The sequence below is a fragment of the Danio aesculapii genome, chromosome 25, assembly GCF_903798145.1.
Source record: "Danio aesculapii chromosome 25, fDanAes4.1, whole genome shotgun sequence".
In the NCBI taxonomy this organism is placed as follows: Eukaryota; Metazoa; Chordata; class Actinopteri; order Cypriniformes; family Danionidae; genus Danio; species Danio aesculapii.
The window spans coordinates 19,052,580-19,071,022 of NC_079459.1; the positions used below are offsets into that span (position 1 = coordinate 19,052,580).

The 18,443-nt window shown below is 35.8% G+C and overlaps 2 protein-coding genes across 3 annotated transcripts in view; one reads left to right on the forward strand and one right to left on the reverse strand.

Annotated features, from left to right (window-relative positions):
* Positions 1–2,038, reverse strand: part of wnk1a (WNK lysine deficient protein kinase 1a) — a 41,836-nt gene extending 39,798 nt beyond the window's left edge. Inside the window, exon 1 of the mRNA XM_056451431.1 lies at positions 1,324–2,038. The gene's annotated coding sequence lies outside the window, so the exon portion shown is untranslated. The remainder of the gene's footprint in view (positions 1–1,323) is intronic.
* A 4,537-nt stretch (positions 2,039–6,575) lies between these two features.
* LOC130219143 (ELKS/Rab6-interacting/CAST family member 1-like) overlaps positions 6,576–18,443 on the forward strand; it is a 70,997-nt gene continuing 59,129 nt past the window's right edge. For both annotated transcript variants that reach the window (XM_056451432.1, XM_056451433.1), the window contains exons 1-2: positions 6,576–6,724; positions 8,842–9,690. In XM_056451432.1, the coding sequence (XP_056307407.1) occupies positions 9,004–9,690 (687 nt within the window). In that variant the 5' untranslated portion in view covers positions 6,576–6,724; positions 8,842–9,003. The remainder of the gene's footprint in view (positions 6,725–8,841; positions 9,691–18,443) is intronic.

The following is an 18,443-nucleotide window of genomic DNA, read 5'->3' on the forward strand; positions in this document are numbered from 1 at the left end:
CAGTAATGTAATGGTCTTCACAACAACCCAAAATAAAAGTTTGATTCAACTTGACAGTAATACATTACTATTATACAATATAATGAATTTACATATAAAAATAAATGCACTGTAATTCAAATTATACATGCCTATATGACATAAAAATAGAAATATATACGTGTGCGTTTATATATCATAATACATATACATAAAATACAAACTTTGGATGTGATTATTCATGATTAATTATTCAACAGCACCAACTTAAAGTAATAACTAAAACAGATTTTTTTCTATTAACAAAATAACAAATCGAGAAACCAAGAAAGCTTAAACAAGACCGATTTTGCAGGGACCTAACAAGGCAATTCCACAAACAGGTAAATAAATAATTAGGCTATAATTAATAAGAGTTTTCTCTCACTTACTAAAAAGATAGGATATAACATTGATTACTTTACAAATAGACCTGTCATACTGAAACCTATAGATAAAAACAGCAGGAAGTAACACTTTGATTTTTTTTTCAACACTTAACACTTAGGGTAAATTCTCGTCGACACATTTCGCAGCAAGATAGTTCATAAACAATTGACAAAGCCCTGCTGTTCCCACTAACAGCGAACATAACTTTATTGAAAATAACAATGTATTGCTTGCTTGTATCTCTTAAGTAATTTAATGAGTGCACTGTAGCTATCTTCAGGACAGTGAACATATGTTAAGGGATTAGTAAATTAGATTCGCCATGTGTACAACAAACTGTCTTCCTTTTCAAATAAAAAATAAGTAGAATAAAAGACACTAATACAAGTAAACATTTTTAAATAGTATACGTTACGCTTGCTTATTGAGGTAAAATAATGCACTAAATTAGACACTTTTTCATCATGTAATGCCTGGAACATAGTTGGGATTTTAGGATGTCAAACTTTTATGTTATTAGATAAAACAATTATGTCAGTTGCTTAAAGTTATCATAACAGTCAAAAATAATCACGCTAAAATCATGTTGACTAAACTTTCCTCTATGGCAACTTTGTGTCATTTTAAACTTAAGACAATCGTGGAAAATACCGGAAAAGCTAATTATTCGAAACTTCTCCTCTTCTAACGTTATAGGGAGAAGAAGTAAAGTCATACAGCATAACGCTGAACAAATGAACATGAAAACCAAACTTAAATTCAAATTTAAGATGAGCTGTCGCTTTAAGAGTTTTTTTTTTCAATGTAGTAAAACTGCCATTACAAATAAATCATCTAAAACATAACTTGACTCTTGTGAACACATAAACTCGATTAGTTTTACCGATTTTCGTGACATTTAAGTCAAAAACTTACCATAATGTAAAGTGTCGTCGTCACTTTTTTCAGTAATCGGCGAATAACCAACGGCTGCCTCTAGGTTTAACCGGTAATTCCCCAAACGCGCGTGCTCCGTATTTGAAATAACGTTTAACCCGCGCGAAGCATGTGAGCGACTAAAAGACCCTCGCTTAACGAGATATTCATCCACTAAAAGCCAGACAAAATGGCTAAACGTCGGTTGCAGTGCCTCCGGTCTCAACAGTCTCGAGCGATACTGCGAAGTTCGAGTGTCAAACACACAACAGCAGCCGCTTCCGCTAATGGTTGCTCGCGAGACTGCGGAGCAGGTTCTCTTTGTTATTCTCTTTCAACTGACCTCGATTCATCTTCCTTGTACACTCATCTACTGTATGACGGCGCGCGTGCAAACGATGCACTTTAGGTTGACGCTGCAAATTTTACATCTGCAGGACCCAAAAGAATTACCGAAAACCCTATGAGACACGTTATATGCATTTATGCCGACATGAAACTTGGCTGTGGGTGCTGCGCGTCCAGGAGCGCTTTGTGGCTCTATTGTTGACAGCGAAAGATCCCGCGCTGATCTAGACGATATGCACGCGCAAGGCTCGAGACTGCGGAATCTGCATGCCATCGATTCTCTAAATTTTCGCCATTGCATAAATAAATGCTTACATGAGCAAACCGGTTTCGTGATCGACAATAACCCGGACTCTGTCCACTCCCCCTGCTTCTTGTCTTTATCCAAATAAATCTCTTAGAGTTAGAAAATAGCGCCGCCTGCTGCACTATGAAGAGTATGAACCTGTGTTAGGTGGTGTTTTTAAAGGAACAGCTCGCTTAAAATGACTCGTCAACATTTACTAAACTTGCTTTTATTCACTGGAGCGAAAAATACGGTCTCATGTGAAGATACACTTTTTTGTTCATTGTATGCATAAATAATTACATATAATTAATATTTATTGCTTTCTAGTTTCCTATTCAACTGCAAATATGCTATTAAAGGGATAGTCAGCCTCAAAATAATTTTTTGCCATCATTTACTTTTCCCTGACTTCTTCCAAACCACATTTAGTTTTTTTCTTCTTTTATAGCATGAATAGGAAAACACATAATTGGGAAGTCAATGGTTACAGGTTTTAGACATTCTTCAAAATACTGTCTTGTTCAATAGGAAAAAAATGTTGGTTTGAAACAAGTAAAGAGTGAGTAATGGATGACAGAATTTTCATTTTTGGGTGAACTAGGCGGTTCATTTCGCTGTGGAAACCCCTGATTAATAAATGGACTAAGCCTGAAAAAAAATGAATGAATGAATGAATTATTCCTTTAACAATACTACACTGCCTGACAAAAAGTCATGTCGTCGATCCCAGTTGTAAGAGCAAAAAATAATAACTTGACTTCTTGTTGATCATTTGGAAAAATGACAGAAGGTAGATTTTTCAGATGGATCATCTGTTGATCTGCTTCCAAATCATCACAAATACTGCAGAAGACCTACTGGAATCTGCATGGACCCAAGATTCCTATAGAAATCAGTCAAATTTGGTGAAGGAAAAAATCATGGTTTGGGCTTACATTCAGTATGGGGGCATCTGCAGAGTGGATGCAACATCAACACCCTGAGGTATCAAGACATTTGTGCTGCCCATTACATTACAAATCACAGGAGAGGGCAAATGACTTTTTATTCTATACTCTACAAGATTTTTGTTAAGTGACAAGACTTTTGTCTAAGGAAAGTCAGACCTTGCTGTACTAATTAAATCATTAAAAATCAAGGCATGATCATATTTTATTTTGGTAATATAAGCGTAATCTAGAGACCTTTGCCTTTCATATAAACCACTTCTGATACCAAATGATCAACTAAAAGTCAAGTTATTATTTGTTATTCCTAAAACTTGGATAGGCGATAAGACTTTTGTCAGGTAAAGCATGGTGTCATAACAAAGGTATTATTTACAATAACTATAATTCTGCTGTATTTAATTTTATATGCATTTTCCCAAGGCTTCTATACGGTAAATCTATTACACAATCTACTACTTTCTGTTGTCTTAAAAATAGTCCATACTTTTTACAGACCTTTTTTTGGTGTACACTGTTTTTCACGTACCATAGTGGAGTATGTGTTGCAGTATGTAATTTGGAAGCAGTGTATTATTTTCACGACTACAAACTGAACATGTTACATATGCAATTATCACTATGTTCAAAAATAAAATAAACAAAATCATATTTTGTACTTTATACAGAAATGGTAAAAGCCATGTGATGGAAATTTTTAATATGGATGATCATATATTGATGATTGACAATTCTATATTGATATTATAAATTGATTAAGGTTTTGCTAAAGGAAAAATCTAATGCATTATAATCCTTGAGCTATTACAGCCATGTGTAATCTACGGGTTGTTTGGAAGTTAAGGAGCTTTAGAGAAATTCTTATCTAAAACATTCTCTTTAAAAATGTCTGTCTGTGTGTAAACTGATCATTCTCCGGAGAATTAAAGCAATTGAAAGACAAACTTTGTCTGAATTTATTCAATTTCAGTCTTCACATTAAAATGTATTCCTTATGAACAGGAAAAAAATAATTTGCTAATACAGCCATTAAAGGGTTTTCTGTTAAAAACTGCACTGTGTAAATGACCCCTAGATATTAATAGGGTATATAATAACAATTGATACAACTCATACTACAGAAATGCCAACTGGCCCAGCTGGGTCTCGGACCAGCGACTTTGCTGTGAGGCAACAGTGCTAACCACTGAGCCATTGTGTTGTCGCATATGTGAGTATTTAAATTGGCCAAACATTTTTGCATTTTTAAAAAAGATCTTACAGATTTAATTATGATTTAGCAGAATTTGCAATTATGTTGGAGGAAAATCTCTTCACATCCTGATAGCAGTCACTAAATTACATGGTTCAAATGTATTTATTTGCATTTTAATATTCTATGGAAGGTGTAGGGACAAAAAAGTTTGTCCAATCAAAATATTCGGTCCAAACATTCCTACTGGCCTGTCAGTATAATTGCATACGTTTGCGCACCCTATTTGCGCAGAAAAGATTACGTCATAGGGTTCAGGACGCGGTTCAAAGAGAGAATGGCTGGCAAACTTAAACAACCTACATTCTTTTTTAAAATTTTGTGATTGTAATTACTAAATGTGCTATAAAGTTTTCTCTGTGGTGAATGTTACGTGGTGTATTGTAGTGATGTTGTCAAGTGTGAGTTCATGGGTTCAGGAGGCTTGACTTTAAATGGAGATTTAGTTAGCAGAGTTTGCAGTTATGTTTTGGCCATTTAATTCTAACATATACCTTTACATGTAAGGGTTATGGGAATAGTTCACACAAAAAGGAGTTTTTTTGTCCTCATTTACCCACCTTTTTCCTAACCTTTATGGGTTTCCTTATTTCTGTTGAATGCAAAAGGAGATATTTTGAAGAATGCTGAAACCTGTAACTACTGACTTCCATAGTATTTGCTTTTCCAGCTATGGCCAGCTTGTGATGTAATTACACTCAGTAAAACATGGGAATGTTTACACAGCATCACATGCTGCTCTTTCTGTAAAATACTCAATGAAACTGCTGATCATATTTTTTGGAATTGTCCTCATAAACAATGCTTTTGGATTGAACATTCTTTAGTTATTCATCGCAAAATACTACCAGAATTCTTGTTATCTTTTATGGATATCCTGTTGGGTTTTTTCAATAGTCCTGATGATAAAAGTAAAGAATATTTCATTATTAACCTCCTTTTAATTCGTGCAAAATTCCATATACCTGTACACCGCTGTAAATTCTCTCAACGTACAGTTGAAGTCAGAATTATTAGCCCCCCTTTGAATTATTATTATTATTATTATTTTTTTTTATTTAGGTCAATTTAATAGCCCCTTTAAGTTACATTTTGTTTTGATAGTCTACAGAACAAACCATTGTTATAAAATAACTTTAATAATAATAAAAGATAAAATAAATCAATTATTAGAAATGACTTATTAAAACTATTATGTTTAGAAATCTGTTAAAAAAAAATCTCTCCGTTAAACAGAAGTTAGGGAAAAATAAACAAGGGACTAATAATTCAGGGGGGCTAAAAAACTGTTTACTTTCTTTTATTGTTTTTGAAAAGAAACTTCAACAGTATTGGAGCTATTGTTTTCTCTTAAAATCCTAAAAGCTAGAACTGTTCACTTATTTTCCTTTTTTAATTTGTTTAACACATGATTTTATTTCCTGTTTTTTTTTTCTTGTATGTGCTTATTTGATACTTTACCTCTCTGTAAAACTCATGTACAATCTATGTAACAAATTTTTATGATGCTGTTTTTGTAATCCTGACATTAATAAGATTTTTAAAAAAGCAGCACGGCGGCGCAATGGGTAGCACAATTGCCTCACAGCAAGAAGGTCGCTGGTTTGAACCCCAGCTGAGTCTTTTCTGTGTGGAGTTTGCATGTTCTCCTCATGTTCGCATTGGTTTCCTCCGGGTGCTCTGGTTTCCCCCACAATTCCAAAAACATGGTATACATGAACTGGGTAGGCTAAATTGTCCGTAGTGTATGTGTGTGAACGAAAGTGTATGGATGTTTCCCAGTGATGGGTTGCAGCTGGAAGGGCATCCGCTGTGTAAAACATGTGCTGGATAAATTGGCGGTTCATTCTTCTATGGCGACCCCAGATTAATAGAGACTTAGCTGAAAAGAAAATTACTGAATAAATGAATGAATGAATGAATGAATGAATGATACAATGAGTGTGAGAAGAAGAAGACAGATTATTGTTTACTGTGCCTTTAAGAGGGATCAAACCCCATCGGCTGCCGTTTATCTCTTTTCTCCATCAGGCTGATAAAGTGTGGCTTAGAAATGTACATGGTTAGGGGCAGGGTGACTATTGAGAGATGCAAATTAAGATAATATTATTAAGGTATAGGCCCCATCATGACATATACAAAATATGTATTTTTAAATCAAATGACAGCATTTCCTTCCATTAAAAATGACAGAGAATATCTGGATATCTAACTAAATACAAAATGTTTAGACTAAGTTCTGAAATTTGACAACTCAAAGTGAATATCGGAAACCGAACCACATTTCTTGTGAGAGAAAAAAATATTTGTAGTCTATATTTGAAATAAAATGACCTTCGTAGCATGGCGTTGGCATTTCAGAGGCGAGTGTTTGTGAGCGCGCAGCGTAGGCGTTACGTCACTGAAGTCCTCCAGCTCTGGGAAGATGCTGGTCCATGTCTGCAAATAATAAAATCATAAAGAAATACAAAGAAAAGAAAAGAAAAAACACACCGCTTCCTCTCAATCACACAATAGCTTGGACGGACGGTCGCTACATATCGGATGAAACATCCCAGCCGCAAGGTAAACTGATTTTGGTAAAAACCTATTGTGGGGTTTATATTAAAATACGGTTCGGTTATTTAAAATCTGCATATATTGATATTCAAATAGCGCTTCTCATTGACTGTCGCATTTGCTGGACAGCTATTAATAACAAAAGAGGAGCAAACATGTTAAGCCATGCAATGGTGGAGAAGAAGGACATTGAGGGAGGATGCTGAGGGCTGAGCGAATGCAGGGCTGGATTTTACGGAACATTACGTTTTAGTGCTAAATTGTACTGATATAACAATTGTAGTCTGTCATTTTGCGCATTTGCAAGTCTTACTGACGTGCTGTGTGGGAAATGCCGACGCTTCTGCTTGGTTTGGTTTGGTTTGTTTGAGAGCAGCCTTCACCTAAATACAACAGGATTATTGCATCGACAGCGATGGACACTGAATATACACTGTTGTACGATATCATTTATGAGCTTGGGCTTGGTATATCGTAATAATAATGTCGGTAAAGCAGCTGACATTAATTGGTTTATAACCTTGGAGTGTGAGGCTACAATAAAACCCCACCTTTCTTTCGATTCACTCATTCAGTGAGTAAAGGGGAGATGCATTATTACACTATCTGGCTTGTGAATACATTTTCAATAAGAGTGTCATGTGCCATATGTCTAAAGTAATATATTAACAATGCTGATGAAACCATTGTCAAAATCATACTTTATTTGCTGCCTGTAATACCTAGTAAAATATTATTTACTGTTATCATGGCAAAAATAAAATAAATCAGTTATTAGAAATGAGTTATTAAAACTATTATGTGAATATGTGTTGAAAAAAAATCGTGTCTCCATTATACAAATTGGGGAAAAAAATAAAGGGGCTAATAATTCTGACTTCAACTATATATATATATATATATATATATATATATATATATATATATATATATATATATATATATATATATATAATTTAACATATTTCAGGGCATTTTTAAATATGACACAAGTCTCATCTCAAGATGGTTTTCTGCATTTGCCAATAAGAGGCACATGTTTCTTTGTTTTTATTTTTTTTACATTTCATTTTATTTTTAAACTACTGATAATGTTTTTTTCACAATGTCATATAGGAATTCAGAGAATTCAAGACCTTTATTTGGAGAAAATGACATTAAAGTATTTAATCTCTTCAGAGGTTATTGGAAATATTAGAAAAAGATATGGATATATTTTGTATATTTTAAATACACACATACGTACACATATTTCCCCCCAATATTTAGGCTCTGAAAACATGGAGTACATTCATGTTTGAGACGTGTTATCAGTAGTTTATTACATTATTATTACACGGACCTCTTAATGGCACACCCAAAGAAGTGGTGATTAATTTTCCAGAGCTGTGTATTAGTATCACATATAAAATCACTGTAAATAAGGCACAGTATCATAAACATTTTGAGCAAAGACTATAGAATACACAAGACGTGCCACTCGTGTAGTTTTGAATTGGGAAAAATGTAATGGCCAACATTGTGAATGAAGCCCTGCCTTCTAGTACAGGAGCCAATCAGCGATAGACTGACGATTCTCTGAGGAGGGGCTCGGACTAGACGTGAGTTTCTGCAGATTTTGTGTGACTAGAACGTTTAGAAATCAAACTTAAGACTCAGTCATTCATTTTATTGGTGATTCCTAATATGAAATTTAATCGTAAACTTGGCACGCAATTTTGTAGAATTTGATGTTCCCCCATTCAGACAGAATGCTCGTGCATAGGGTTAGAGAGGCATTTCAAAGATGGCCGCCAAGTGAAATGACTTGCCTTAAAGGGACTATGATTTTGACCACTCAAAGAAATATAACATGATTTTAATATGTGGCATGTTTTTGCGAACACTTCTTGTTTTGTAGAATTTCTTCCTTCGCATTTACCATTTGTAGTGTTTTTAATCCAAAACCCTTCAAAACTTGAAGTCAGATCATTTAAACATCCACCAAACATCTGGGTAGCATTAAACCTATTGCTAGAAAGGCGTAGAATATAATAAATAATACTTGAATGTATGTTTGATGCCATTTTGTCACTCCTTAATATATCATTTAGTATGTTTTGCAATTTTATTTCATTTCACAGGCCAGCACATTTGCTCCATCAGCCAGAAAGATACAGAAGACCATCTTTTGCTTGACCAATCACATTCCTCATACATGAGATGAAGATGATGACCTGGCCTTTGTATTAGCACATTCCTTCGCATTCATTTTTGCCTTGGTAAATTGACCAAATTTGCCAAAAATGTACGGAAGTTCACGTTCTGTGAGCAAAATGGACAGTAATCACAGTGCAGGTCGAAACAACCAGAGCAACTCGGGACGCTCGCCTAGACTGCCTCGGTCACCCAGAATGGGCCACCGTCGCACCAACAGCATGGGTGGAAGTGGAGGAGGTCCGGGCGGCTCTGGAGGCAAGACACTATCCATGGAAAACATTCAATCTCTCAATGCTGCCTACGCCACTTCAGGTCCCATGTACATGAGCGACAACGAGGTCGCAATTGGGACTTCATCTGACCATCCTAAGACTGTCGTAGCGACGGGTCGCTTTGGAGGTAGCATACCCTATGGAGTCCGAGGAACGGTTACGGGCAGCACACCTGACATGGCAATGGTGCCGGCAGTATCAACTGACTCTATGGGCTTTGGAGGCGAGATCCATGCAGCTTCAACCGTTCCTCACTCCCTGCGCCAGGCGAGAGACAACACCATCATGGAGCTCCAAGCCCAGCTCAAGGAGGTGCTAAGGGAAAACGAGCTTCTTCGGAAGGAGATCGAGGTTAAGGAGAGTAAGCTCAGCTCCTCCATGAGCTCCATCAAAAGCTTCTGGAGCCCGGAGCTGAAGAAGGAACGTGCACTGCGAAAGGATGAGGCGTCCAAAATATCTGTGTGGAAGGAGCAGTACCGCGCTGTGCAAGATGAGACACAGGTGGGTACATCTGGCAGGGTATGCTTGTTTTTTAAGCATAAGTGGACGTTTATTGCTGATCGGAGAGCTGTTTTGTGGTTTCAGTGGGATTTAGGATTAAAGCGTGTGCTTAAAGGAATGTAGTTTTAAATCAGGATTTTGATCAGTAGTAAAAAGTACTGCGTATCTAAAGTGTACTTATGTTTGGAAAGAGATTTTCAGTGATACATATTGTTTCCCAGCACAGAAGTGGGTTGCGGCTGGAAGGGCATGTGCTGTGTAATACATATGCCAGAATAGTTGGTGGTTCATCTCGCTGTGGTGACCCCTAATAAATCAGGGACTAAGCTGAAGGAGAATTATTAAATGAATGGTACATTTTAGATTTCACATACTATTTATTGAGATCTGGCGGTATAAGTAGTTGCACAATCACACAGAGGCAAATTTGTAGCCATACTAATAATATTCCTGTCATAGAAACTGCAGAAATGGTGGCAGTAAATGGTAAAATTAGTTTTACACGAATAAACTTTTTGGGGTACTTGTTGAAAGTCTCTTCACATTCTGATAGCAATCCCTAAATGAAGTGGTCCAAAAGTATTTATATGTATTTTAATATTCTGTGGAAGGTGTAGGGCCAAGAAAAGTTCGTCCAATCAAAATGTTCAGTCCAAACATTATGATAGGCTACCTGCCTGTCAAAATATGTAATTGCATACATCTGCACCCACTGTTTGCGCAGAAAAGATTACATCACAGACATGGACACAGGGTTAAAACTGGGGATGGCAGGAAAACATCAACAACCTACCTTCTTTTTTAAGTTTGGGATTGTAATTACTAACTGTATAAAGTTTTCTTTGTGGTGAATATAGTTGGGTGTAACGCACAGTAACACGTTACTGTATTCTAATTACATTTTTGAGGAACGCATTAATGTAACAAATTAAATTTTAAATTTGTAATTTGATGACAGTTACTAAAGTCAGCGTAATTGCATTACTTACATTACAAATATAGTTTTTAGAAGAAAAAATTGATTCTTTTAAATAATGTCTTCTGCTGCAATGTCAGCTAATAAGCATGCGCTTTTAAATTGCTGAAATGGTTTCTGTTGAGAGTGGCTGCTTCTTCAAGTGGAAGACATTCACAGTGATACCGGTTAATATCCGGAAAATTACCTGAAGGACTTTACCGGTAAATTTAAAAAAGCTCTGTTCACACAGAATTTCTCATTCCAGAATTTTGACATCATTAACCAGAAATGACCTATAAACGGCAGCGCTTGTATTTGTAAACATAGAAGGAGTCGGCCCTTTCTTGACGGTTTCACTTTTATTTAAAGCCTTAGCATTCATGCAGCTACTTTGTGAGACATCCAAAGGCAGAAGCACCAACCGCAGCTAAAGGTTTACACACTTGACTTCATTACAAATTCTGTCGATGGATAAGCATTGTGATCGACTTTGATGAAAACATATGGAGGAACACTTTCACAGGTCGAAATGTTTATAATATGTGTTTTTGATGGCGCTCACCGGCTCCTTCACGTGGACGTGCGCCAAGCAGCTGAAGCAGAGTTCGAAGGTAAACAAATAGTGGTCTATCATAAGCATTTTATTGATAATTATTTACACAGTTGGCATTAAAAACATGGAAAGGTTATCTGACTAACATCTAGCAGCTAAATGTGTAAATTAAAGGCTTTTATTTTTATAAACCGCGTGGATGTGAATGCATCTGATTGGCTAAAATAGACGTCTCACGTCAGCACGTTCTAGACATGAATGTGCTTATTCCGGCAATCTTCCATCTGCGTTCACACAGCGCAGTATTCTGGAAAATTACCGGTAATGTTACCCAATGTTACGGTAAACTTTTTCCGGAAAATTGCCCGAACGAATTTACCGGTATTTTCAAAAAGGGCCTGTTTACACATACAGACCTTTCCGGCAAATTGCCGGTAATTTTCCAGAAAGGTCTGTATGTGTGAAAGAGGCTTATATCCAGTCTCTATAGAAGTTTCGACTGCTTTTAACTTGACCAGCAACTTGTTCAAGTACTAAAACAGAAAGCATTCTATGACAATACTCGTAACCAAGAAGGTCACCTGCGGCCAAAAACACAGCTTAGCCTAAACAGGCTAATTAGAATTTTTGTGCAGGATCGAGAGTGAAGGTACTTTCTGAATGTGAAGAGAGTGTATATGCTCATGGGGCCGTTCACATCTGGCGCGTTTTTTGCACGTGCGTGCATATTGCGGCACACGCAGTTGAAAACCGCGATTCACGTGACAAGAACTGATCGATCAGCTTCATACTTTGGAATATACACATATCGGTAGACTAATTACCTCAGACAAACACAGAACACCCAAACACTGCAGTGCATTTGCATACTATGGATGCCAGTGGTTACAGGTATACAGTTTTCTTCTTTTGTGTAAAAAAAAGCACAAACAGGATTGGAAAAGTGAATGATAAGAGAATTTAAGTTTAACTCTTTAAGTATTTTGAATATGTCAAGCTGCTGTGCTAAACCCATTGTAATGTTTATAGGTATATTTTATATGTTGTCAAAGTAACTTCAAAGTAAAATAATTAGTAATCTGATTACTTTTTACATGAAGTAATTAGTAATGTAATCAGATTACAGTTTTCCAGTTGTAATCAGTAATTTGTAATCTATTACTTTTTTCAAGTAACTTACCCAACACTGGCGGTGAATGTTACGTGATGTATTGTAGGGATGTTGTCTGGAGTGCATTTCTGCGTTCAGGAGGCGTGACTGTGGATGGAGATTTGCTGGGTGTGACGTAGGTTTTCCATGCTATCAGGCTATTATTAGCATTTACCAAGCTTTAAAGATGGAAACTTTTTTGTGTGTTTCGGCTGTTCAAAAACAAATGTTGTTTTGGGGGCCTGAAAATGCAAGCATTTGGAAATGGATTTAAAACTTAGGACAGTGATACATTTCCCCGCTGCAAAAAAAATATGCTGTATAAGTTGGCGGTTCATTCCACTGTGGCGACGCCTGATTAATAAGGGGACCAAAAAAAAAAAGCTGAAAATAAAATGAATGAATGAATGAATGACAGTGATATAGTTACCATCTCTGTGTAAACAGCATAAAATATGCAGAATTGTGTTTCATGCAACATTGGAAAATACATGCTTCAGCATTGTTCAGCATATTTACATTTTTCTGAAACTTCAACATGTTTAGCTTCAGTTTGGAGGTAAAATAAATCTAAGAGGCAGTGTTTAAAAGCCCGTCTTCTCGTGGACGTGTACAAGGATGTATATCCTAAACATACAACAAAATATACCCCAAGTAAAGTTGTTCAGATTCACAAAAATGTAAACAGTGTCCTCTAGTGGATTTGTCATTTTAAACTTGCAACAAAACATACCAGGAGCAAGAAATGTAGGCTGAGGCTTTGGGGATTTTTTAAAAAAAGGGTGTGCTTGTAAAACAATAGAAATTGCACAATGTATGGGGTTTTTCTCTAAAGAAGTTGTTACTCCACACCGTTTAGAGCGTCATTATGGACGTTTTACGCATATAACTAACATGGTTCAAATGATGGATCTGCAACAAAGCAGCTACGGTTTTGGGAAATACTCATCAATGCATCGTTCTTTTCCCAAACAATGCACCGTACTATGATAGTTCAGTCGTGAGTTATGTCGTTGTTTGGGAAACTGCTTAGTTGTTGCGTGTAAACACTGAATTCAATGACTGTGTGTAATTTTAGTATAGACATTACACACTCAATATATGCAGCTTAGCAGCATGAAAACAGAAGAGCTGGACATATAAAAACTGGCGACAACACATCAGTAGTGTTGTTATTGCTGCCGCAAACAAAAAAGATTAAAAATTAAACAGCTGAAAAAAATCTATGAGAAATTTACACACACACATATGATCTAGTAAATATCAATAGCAATATAGTAATATTTAGTAAAAGTCAAAAGGACGACTAATTGTAATGCAATTTTGAACAAAACTGGTCAAAAAAAGTTTGTTTGTAGTCACAATGACTTGACAAATAAAATTTTCTGTAAAAGTGCACTTTGACTACACTGTAAAGAAAATTTGTAAAAAACGATTAAAAGACTGCAGAGCATAGAGATATTCCATTAAATCACAGAAAATAATCGTAATGCACACTAAACAGATTAGGACTCAGCAACGATGTGTCTGTGTGTGCCGAGTTTACGATAACGATCTTCTGACTGTGTGTGTAATCAGTCAGAATTAGGAACCTGGGTATCCGAGGTGCATGCTGGGAGTTGTGGTTTGTAAAAGTAGCGTGTGTGTAGTTTTCCAGCGATCCGCAGCTGCTAGATCGTAACAATTAGCATAGCAACATTGTTAGAGCAGTAAAATAAACATTTTATAGTTTACAGTGCATTATATGCAGACTACAAACAATAGGGTATTATTTGACATTATTAACCTCACGTTAACCTTCATATGATTACTATCTTCACTAAAAACAATTTGAATGAATTTTTGTTTCCCTATTTTTACAGGAATAATCTATAAATATTAACGTGTTACGCTCTGGAAATACAGACTATTTCCTTTAAAAAAAACAGAAAAATAACGTAATACCAAAATACAAGCAATAACTGTAAATTTAATGTTAGAATTTTTTATTACAGAACATATCTTTATATACATGTATACATGTATATATACACATGTATATGTACATAAAAATCTGTAAAAAAAAAAATACAGAGAATTACCTGTAAAATAACGTTTATTTTTTACAGTGTAGTAAACATCTTTAACTACTAGATATCAGTAAGTGTGGCTCTGAGGCCCCATCTATATGAAGAGACAGTTATCCAAAAAATAAAAATTCCCTATTAATTATGTACTCACCCTCAAGTGTTTCCAAACCTTTATGAGTTAATTTATTCTGTTGAACACTAAAGATATTTTGAGGAAATCTGTAACCAATGGTTTTCAAATAGGACAAACAAATACTATGGAAGTCATGGTTACAGCTTTATTCAAAATATCTTCTCTTGTGTTCAACAGAAGAAAGCAACTCATTATGGTTTGAAACATGTGGATGACGAGTAAATGAACTATCCCTTTAATGTGGAAATTTCTTCGGCTCTGGAATAGGTCCATGAGTGAAAACCTAAATACTGCAGAGATGCTTTAAATTAGAAAATGAATCATAATTCTAATCAAAAGCAACACTGACACTGTTTTTATTACTCCAGAGGTGTAAAAAATTAAAAGCAAGAATTTGGTAAATAAACATGATTGACCACATTGCAGAACTTGTGCAAACATCCACATTGCTATATTGAATGCATTTTAACACTGTGAAACCCATTAAGTTAAGGTAACTCAAACCATTTGAGGAAACCGATTGCAACAAACCATTTAAGTACATAAAATAAATCCTAATGAGTACTGTGAACTTAATCCATTTGAGTAAACGAATCAATTTGAGCACAGTAAACCCAATAAATGAAGAGAACTCAAACCAACTGAGTACTGTAAAACCCAATAAGTTAAAGTAACTTAAACCATTTGAGAAAACCGATTACTACAAACCATTTGAGTTCAAAAACTAATCTATATGAGTACTGTAAACTTACTCCATTTAAGTTGAAGTAATGAGGTATTTAATTAACTCATTTCCTTCCACACTGAGTTTAAAACTCTTTTCAAAGGATTAGAATTAACTTTCAGTCAATTTTGAGTTATCGAAAAAAAATATTTGCTTAAAGGGGTTAATAGTTTTGACCTTAAAATGGTTCATAAAAAATGTAAAACTGCTTTTATTCTTGCAGAAATAAAACAAACAAGACTTTCATTCATTCGTTCATTCATTTTGGCTTAGTCCCTTTATTAATCCGGGGTCGCCACAGTGGACTGAACCGCCAACTTATCCAGCATGTTTTTATGCAGCGGATGTGCTTCCAGCCCCAACCCATCTCTGGGAAACATCCACATACACTCAGTCACACTCATACACTACGGACAATTTAGCCTTCCCAATTCACCTGTACCGCATGTCTTTGGACTGGAGCATACGGAGGAAACCCACGCGAACCCAGGGAGTACATGCAAACTCCACACAGTGCTGTCGCCTCTTGCTGTGAGGCGACAGCACTACCTAGAAGAAAAAATATTATCAGACATACTGTGAAAATTTCCTTGCTCTGTTAAACATCATTTGGCAAATATTTTAAAAAGAAAAAAAATTAAAAATGGGGCTAATATTTCTGACTTCAACTGTATATCGTAGAAAATAAAAATATCACCATGTCAGATTTTTTTTCAATATCGTGCAGCCCTAATTATAGTACTATTTGAATATTATAAATCTAAGTGCAAATAATACTAAAATAAAATAAAATGAAGTGTAGAATGATGCACACTTTACACACTCAACAACCGCAGCTTTGCTTACGTAGCGGAATGGGCGGAGCGTTCGGCTGCTCATGTTGGATAACTTTATTTATTTTGGATTGTGAAAGCAAAATTCTCCTACGAGAGTGATTATAGCGCCTCCCGATGGTGAGTTTATACTCATGGCAGGTATCATTTGGTAGTTTGGTCATTTATTTCACTTAATTTGGCGACCGTCAAACGTCATCAGGGAAACGGTTTAAATTTCCGCTTAGTAAAAAACAGTGTTGAGTGTGTAAGTGCATAGTGTATAGTGTGCCATTTGGGACGCAGCAAGAATATTGAGTAGGGGGCGGGGCTTTCTTGTTGCGCATCATTTCCTCATAACAAAACATTCATTCATTCATTCATTTTCTTTTCGGCTCAGTCCCTTTATTCATCCGGGGTCGCCACAGCATGTGGTATGTGACGATAGGCACATCATACTCAAATGATAATATATTCATTATACAGAGCTACATAGTGCAAACCTGTCATATTAGACATGTTTTTGCCTCACTATTCAAGATTATTAGGTTTTAACAAAAAAAAACTAAGATTTTAAGATGAAGATCAAACTACAGAACCCCATATATGCTATTTTTCAACAATATATGCTGCACACTATTCAATTCAACAGTACTCCATTCCAAAACTGTCCTGAAATGCATGTGTGAGGTAGCAACTGTCCAGCTTAAACTAGTTACAACTAGCAAAACATCTTAGTCTGCGTAGGATTATTTTTAGACAGCGATGATATAATCATCACATTTTCATTGCCTCAATGTATTTTCATACATTTATAGGAATGGAAATAGCGTGATTATAGGTCCAGCTCATCTTCAAAAGAGAGGGGAAAGCGTACCTCTTCTGTGAGGTCATCGTAATGGCCAATCCTGAAATGGACATCCTGGTCCTGCTGCGTGCGGCTCACTGCTGAGTTCACTGCCTGAATTCCTGCAAGCCACAATATGCTTGATGAGCAACACATCTGAGCTAATTAAGGATGAAAGGCTGTTTTTAGATATTCGGTGGTTCTTTTGAAGGGTTAGTTCACCACTAAATTACAATTCTGCCATTTACTACTCACCACTTTGAATCCATGAGACATTTGTTCATCTTGGGAAGGCAAATTTATTATAAAATCTAACGTGATATGAAATGTTAAAAGGAATGAAATTAAATGAACTCTCATGCAGCCTTTTGGACTTTTTTGACTATTTTTTGATCATTTGGATGCTGTCCATTTTGACAGCTTTATTGAAGATTAATGTCAGTTTGTACAAGCTCCATATAGCCTCTTCAAGGGCCACGAAATGTTCACTGGGAGTTTAGCCGCCAAAGCAGACAGTTGCGACATTTTGCAGTGATGTTTCATAGAGATGGAAAGTAAATTTACACCAGGCGGAGATGACGTAGGTAAAATCGAAAGAGTTAGTCAGAACCTGACACCAATCAAAAGAAGACACAAGGGAAGCAACAAAAAATAAGCATTAAATGGTTTGGCAACAGTTTTTAATTGTGGTTTCATTAAGAATACAGAATTTGATTTGCATTTGAGTTGATTTTGACCAACACAACTTCCACAACTATATATCTATCTTATTATTCCTATATATATTCATAGGAATGTTTCTGTGCCTTGTTACAAAACCACAAAGTAAACAGATACTGTGGACAACTAATTTTACTGAAAACATTACAAAAACTCTAGAAAGCTTAAAAAACTGCAAAGGCTGATAGCTAATATATACAAATTGAAATCTGAATGTTTTCTTATTGATATTACAAAAAAGCCAACATACTGTTATACTACTTAAACGTATTATTCTTCCGTCTTCTTCTTCGACTATTTTAAGAACGCATCTCCTCCTAGACCGTTCATACTACAACCACCAAACTAAAATATCTTTTCCAACTGATTCGACTTACGGTTTTCCCAAAACTGACCCGGAAAATTCGGAAAAATCCCATTGACTTAACATTGGACCAAACGACAGACTGTCATACAGACTTAAGCTTAGGCTCATTTAACTCCGATTACCAATTTGCCAATCACTGATGACCTTTCAACTTACAAGCTACACCCTAGCAACCACTTACGGCACCCTAGCAACTGTCCCATAGACTTTCATTGTAAAAAACTAGCATTGACTTTACATTGGACATACTAACAACACCAATTTATACTAACAATATATTAATCCACACTATAGAAACACACTAGTGACATACCAATCCATACTAGAATCATACTAATGACATACTAATCCATACTAACAATATACCAATCTGTACTAAAAACCTACTAGCATACTAATCATACTAGCAATATGCAAATT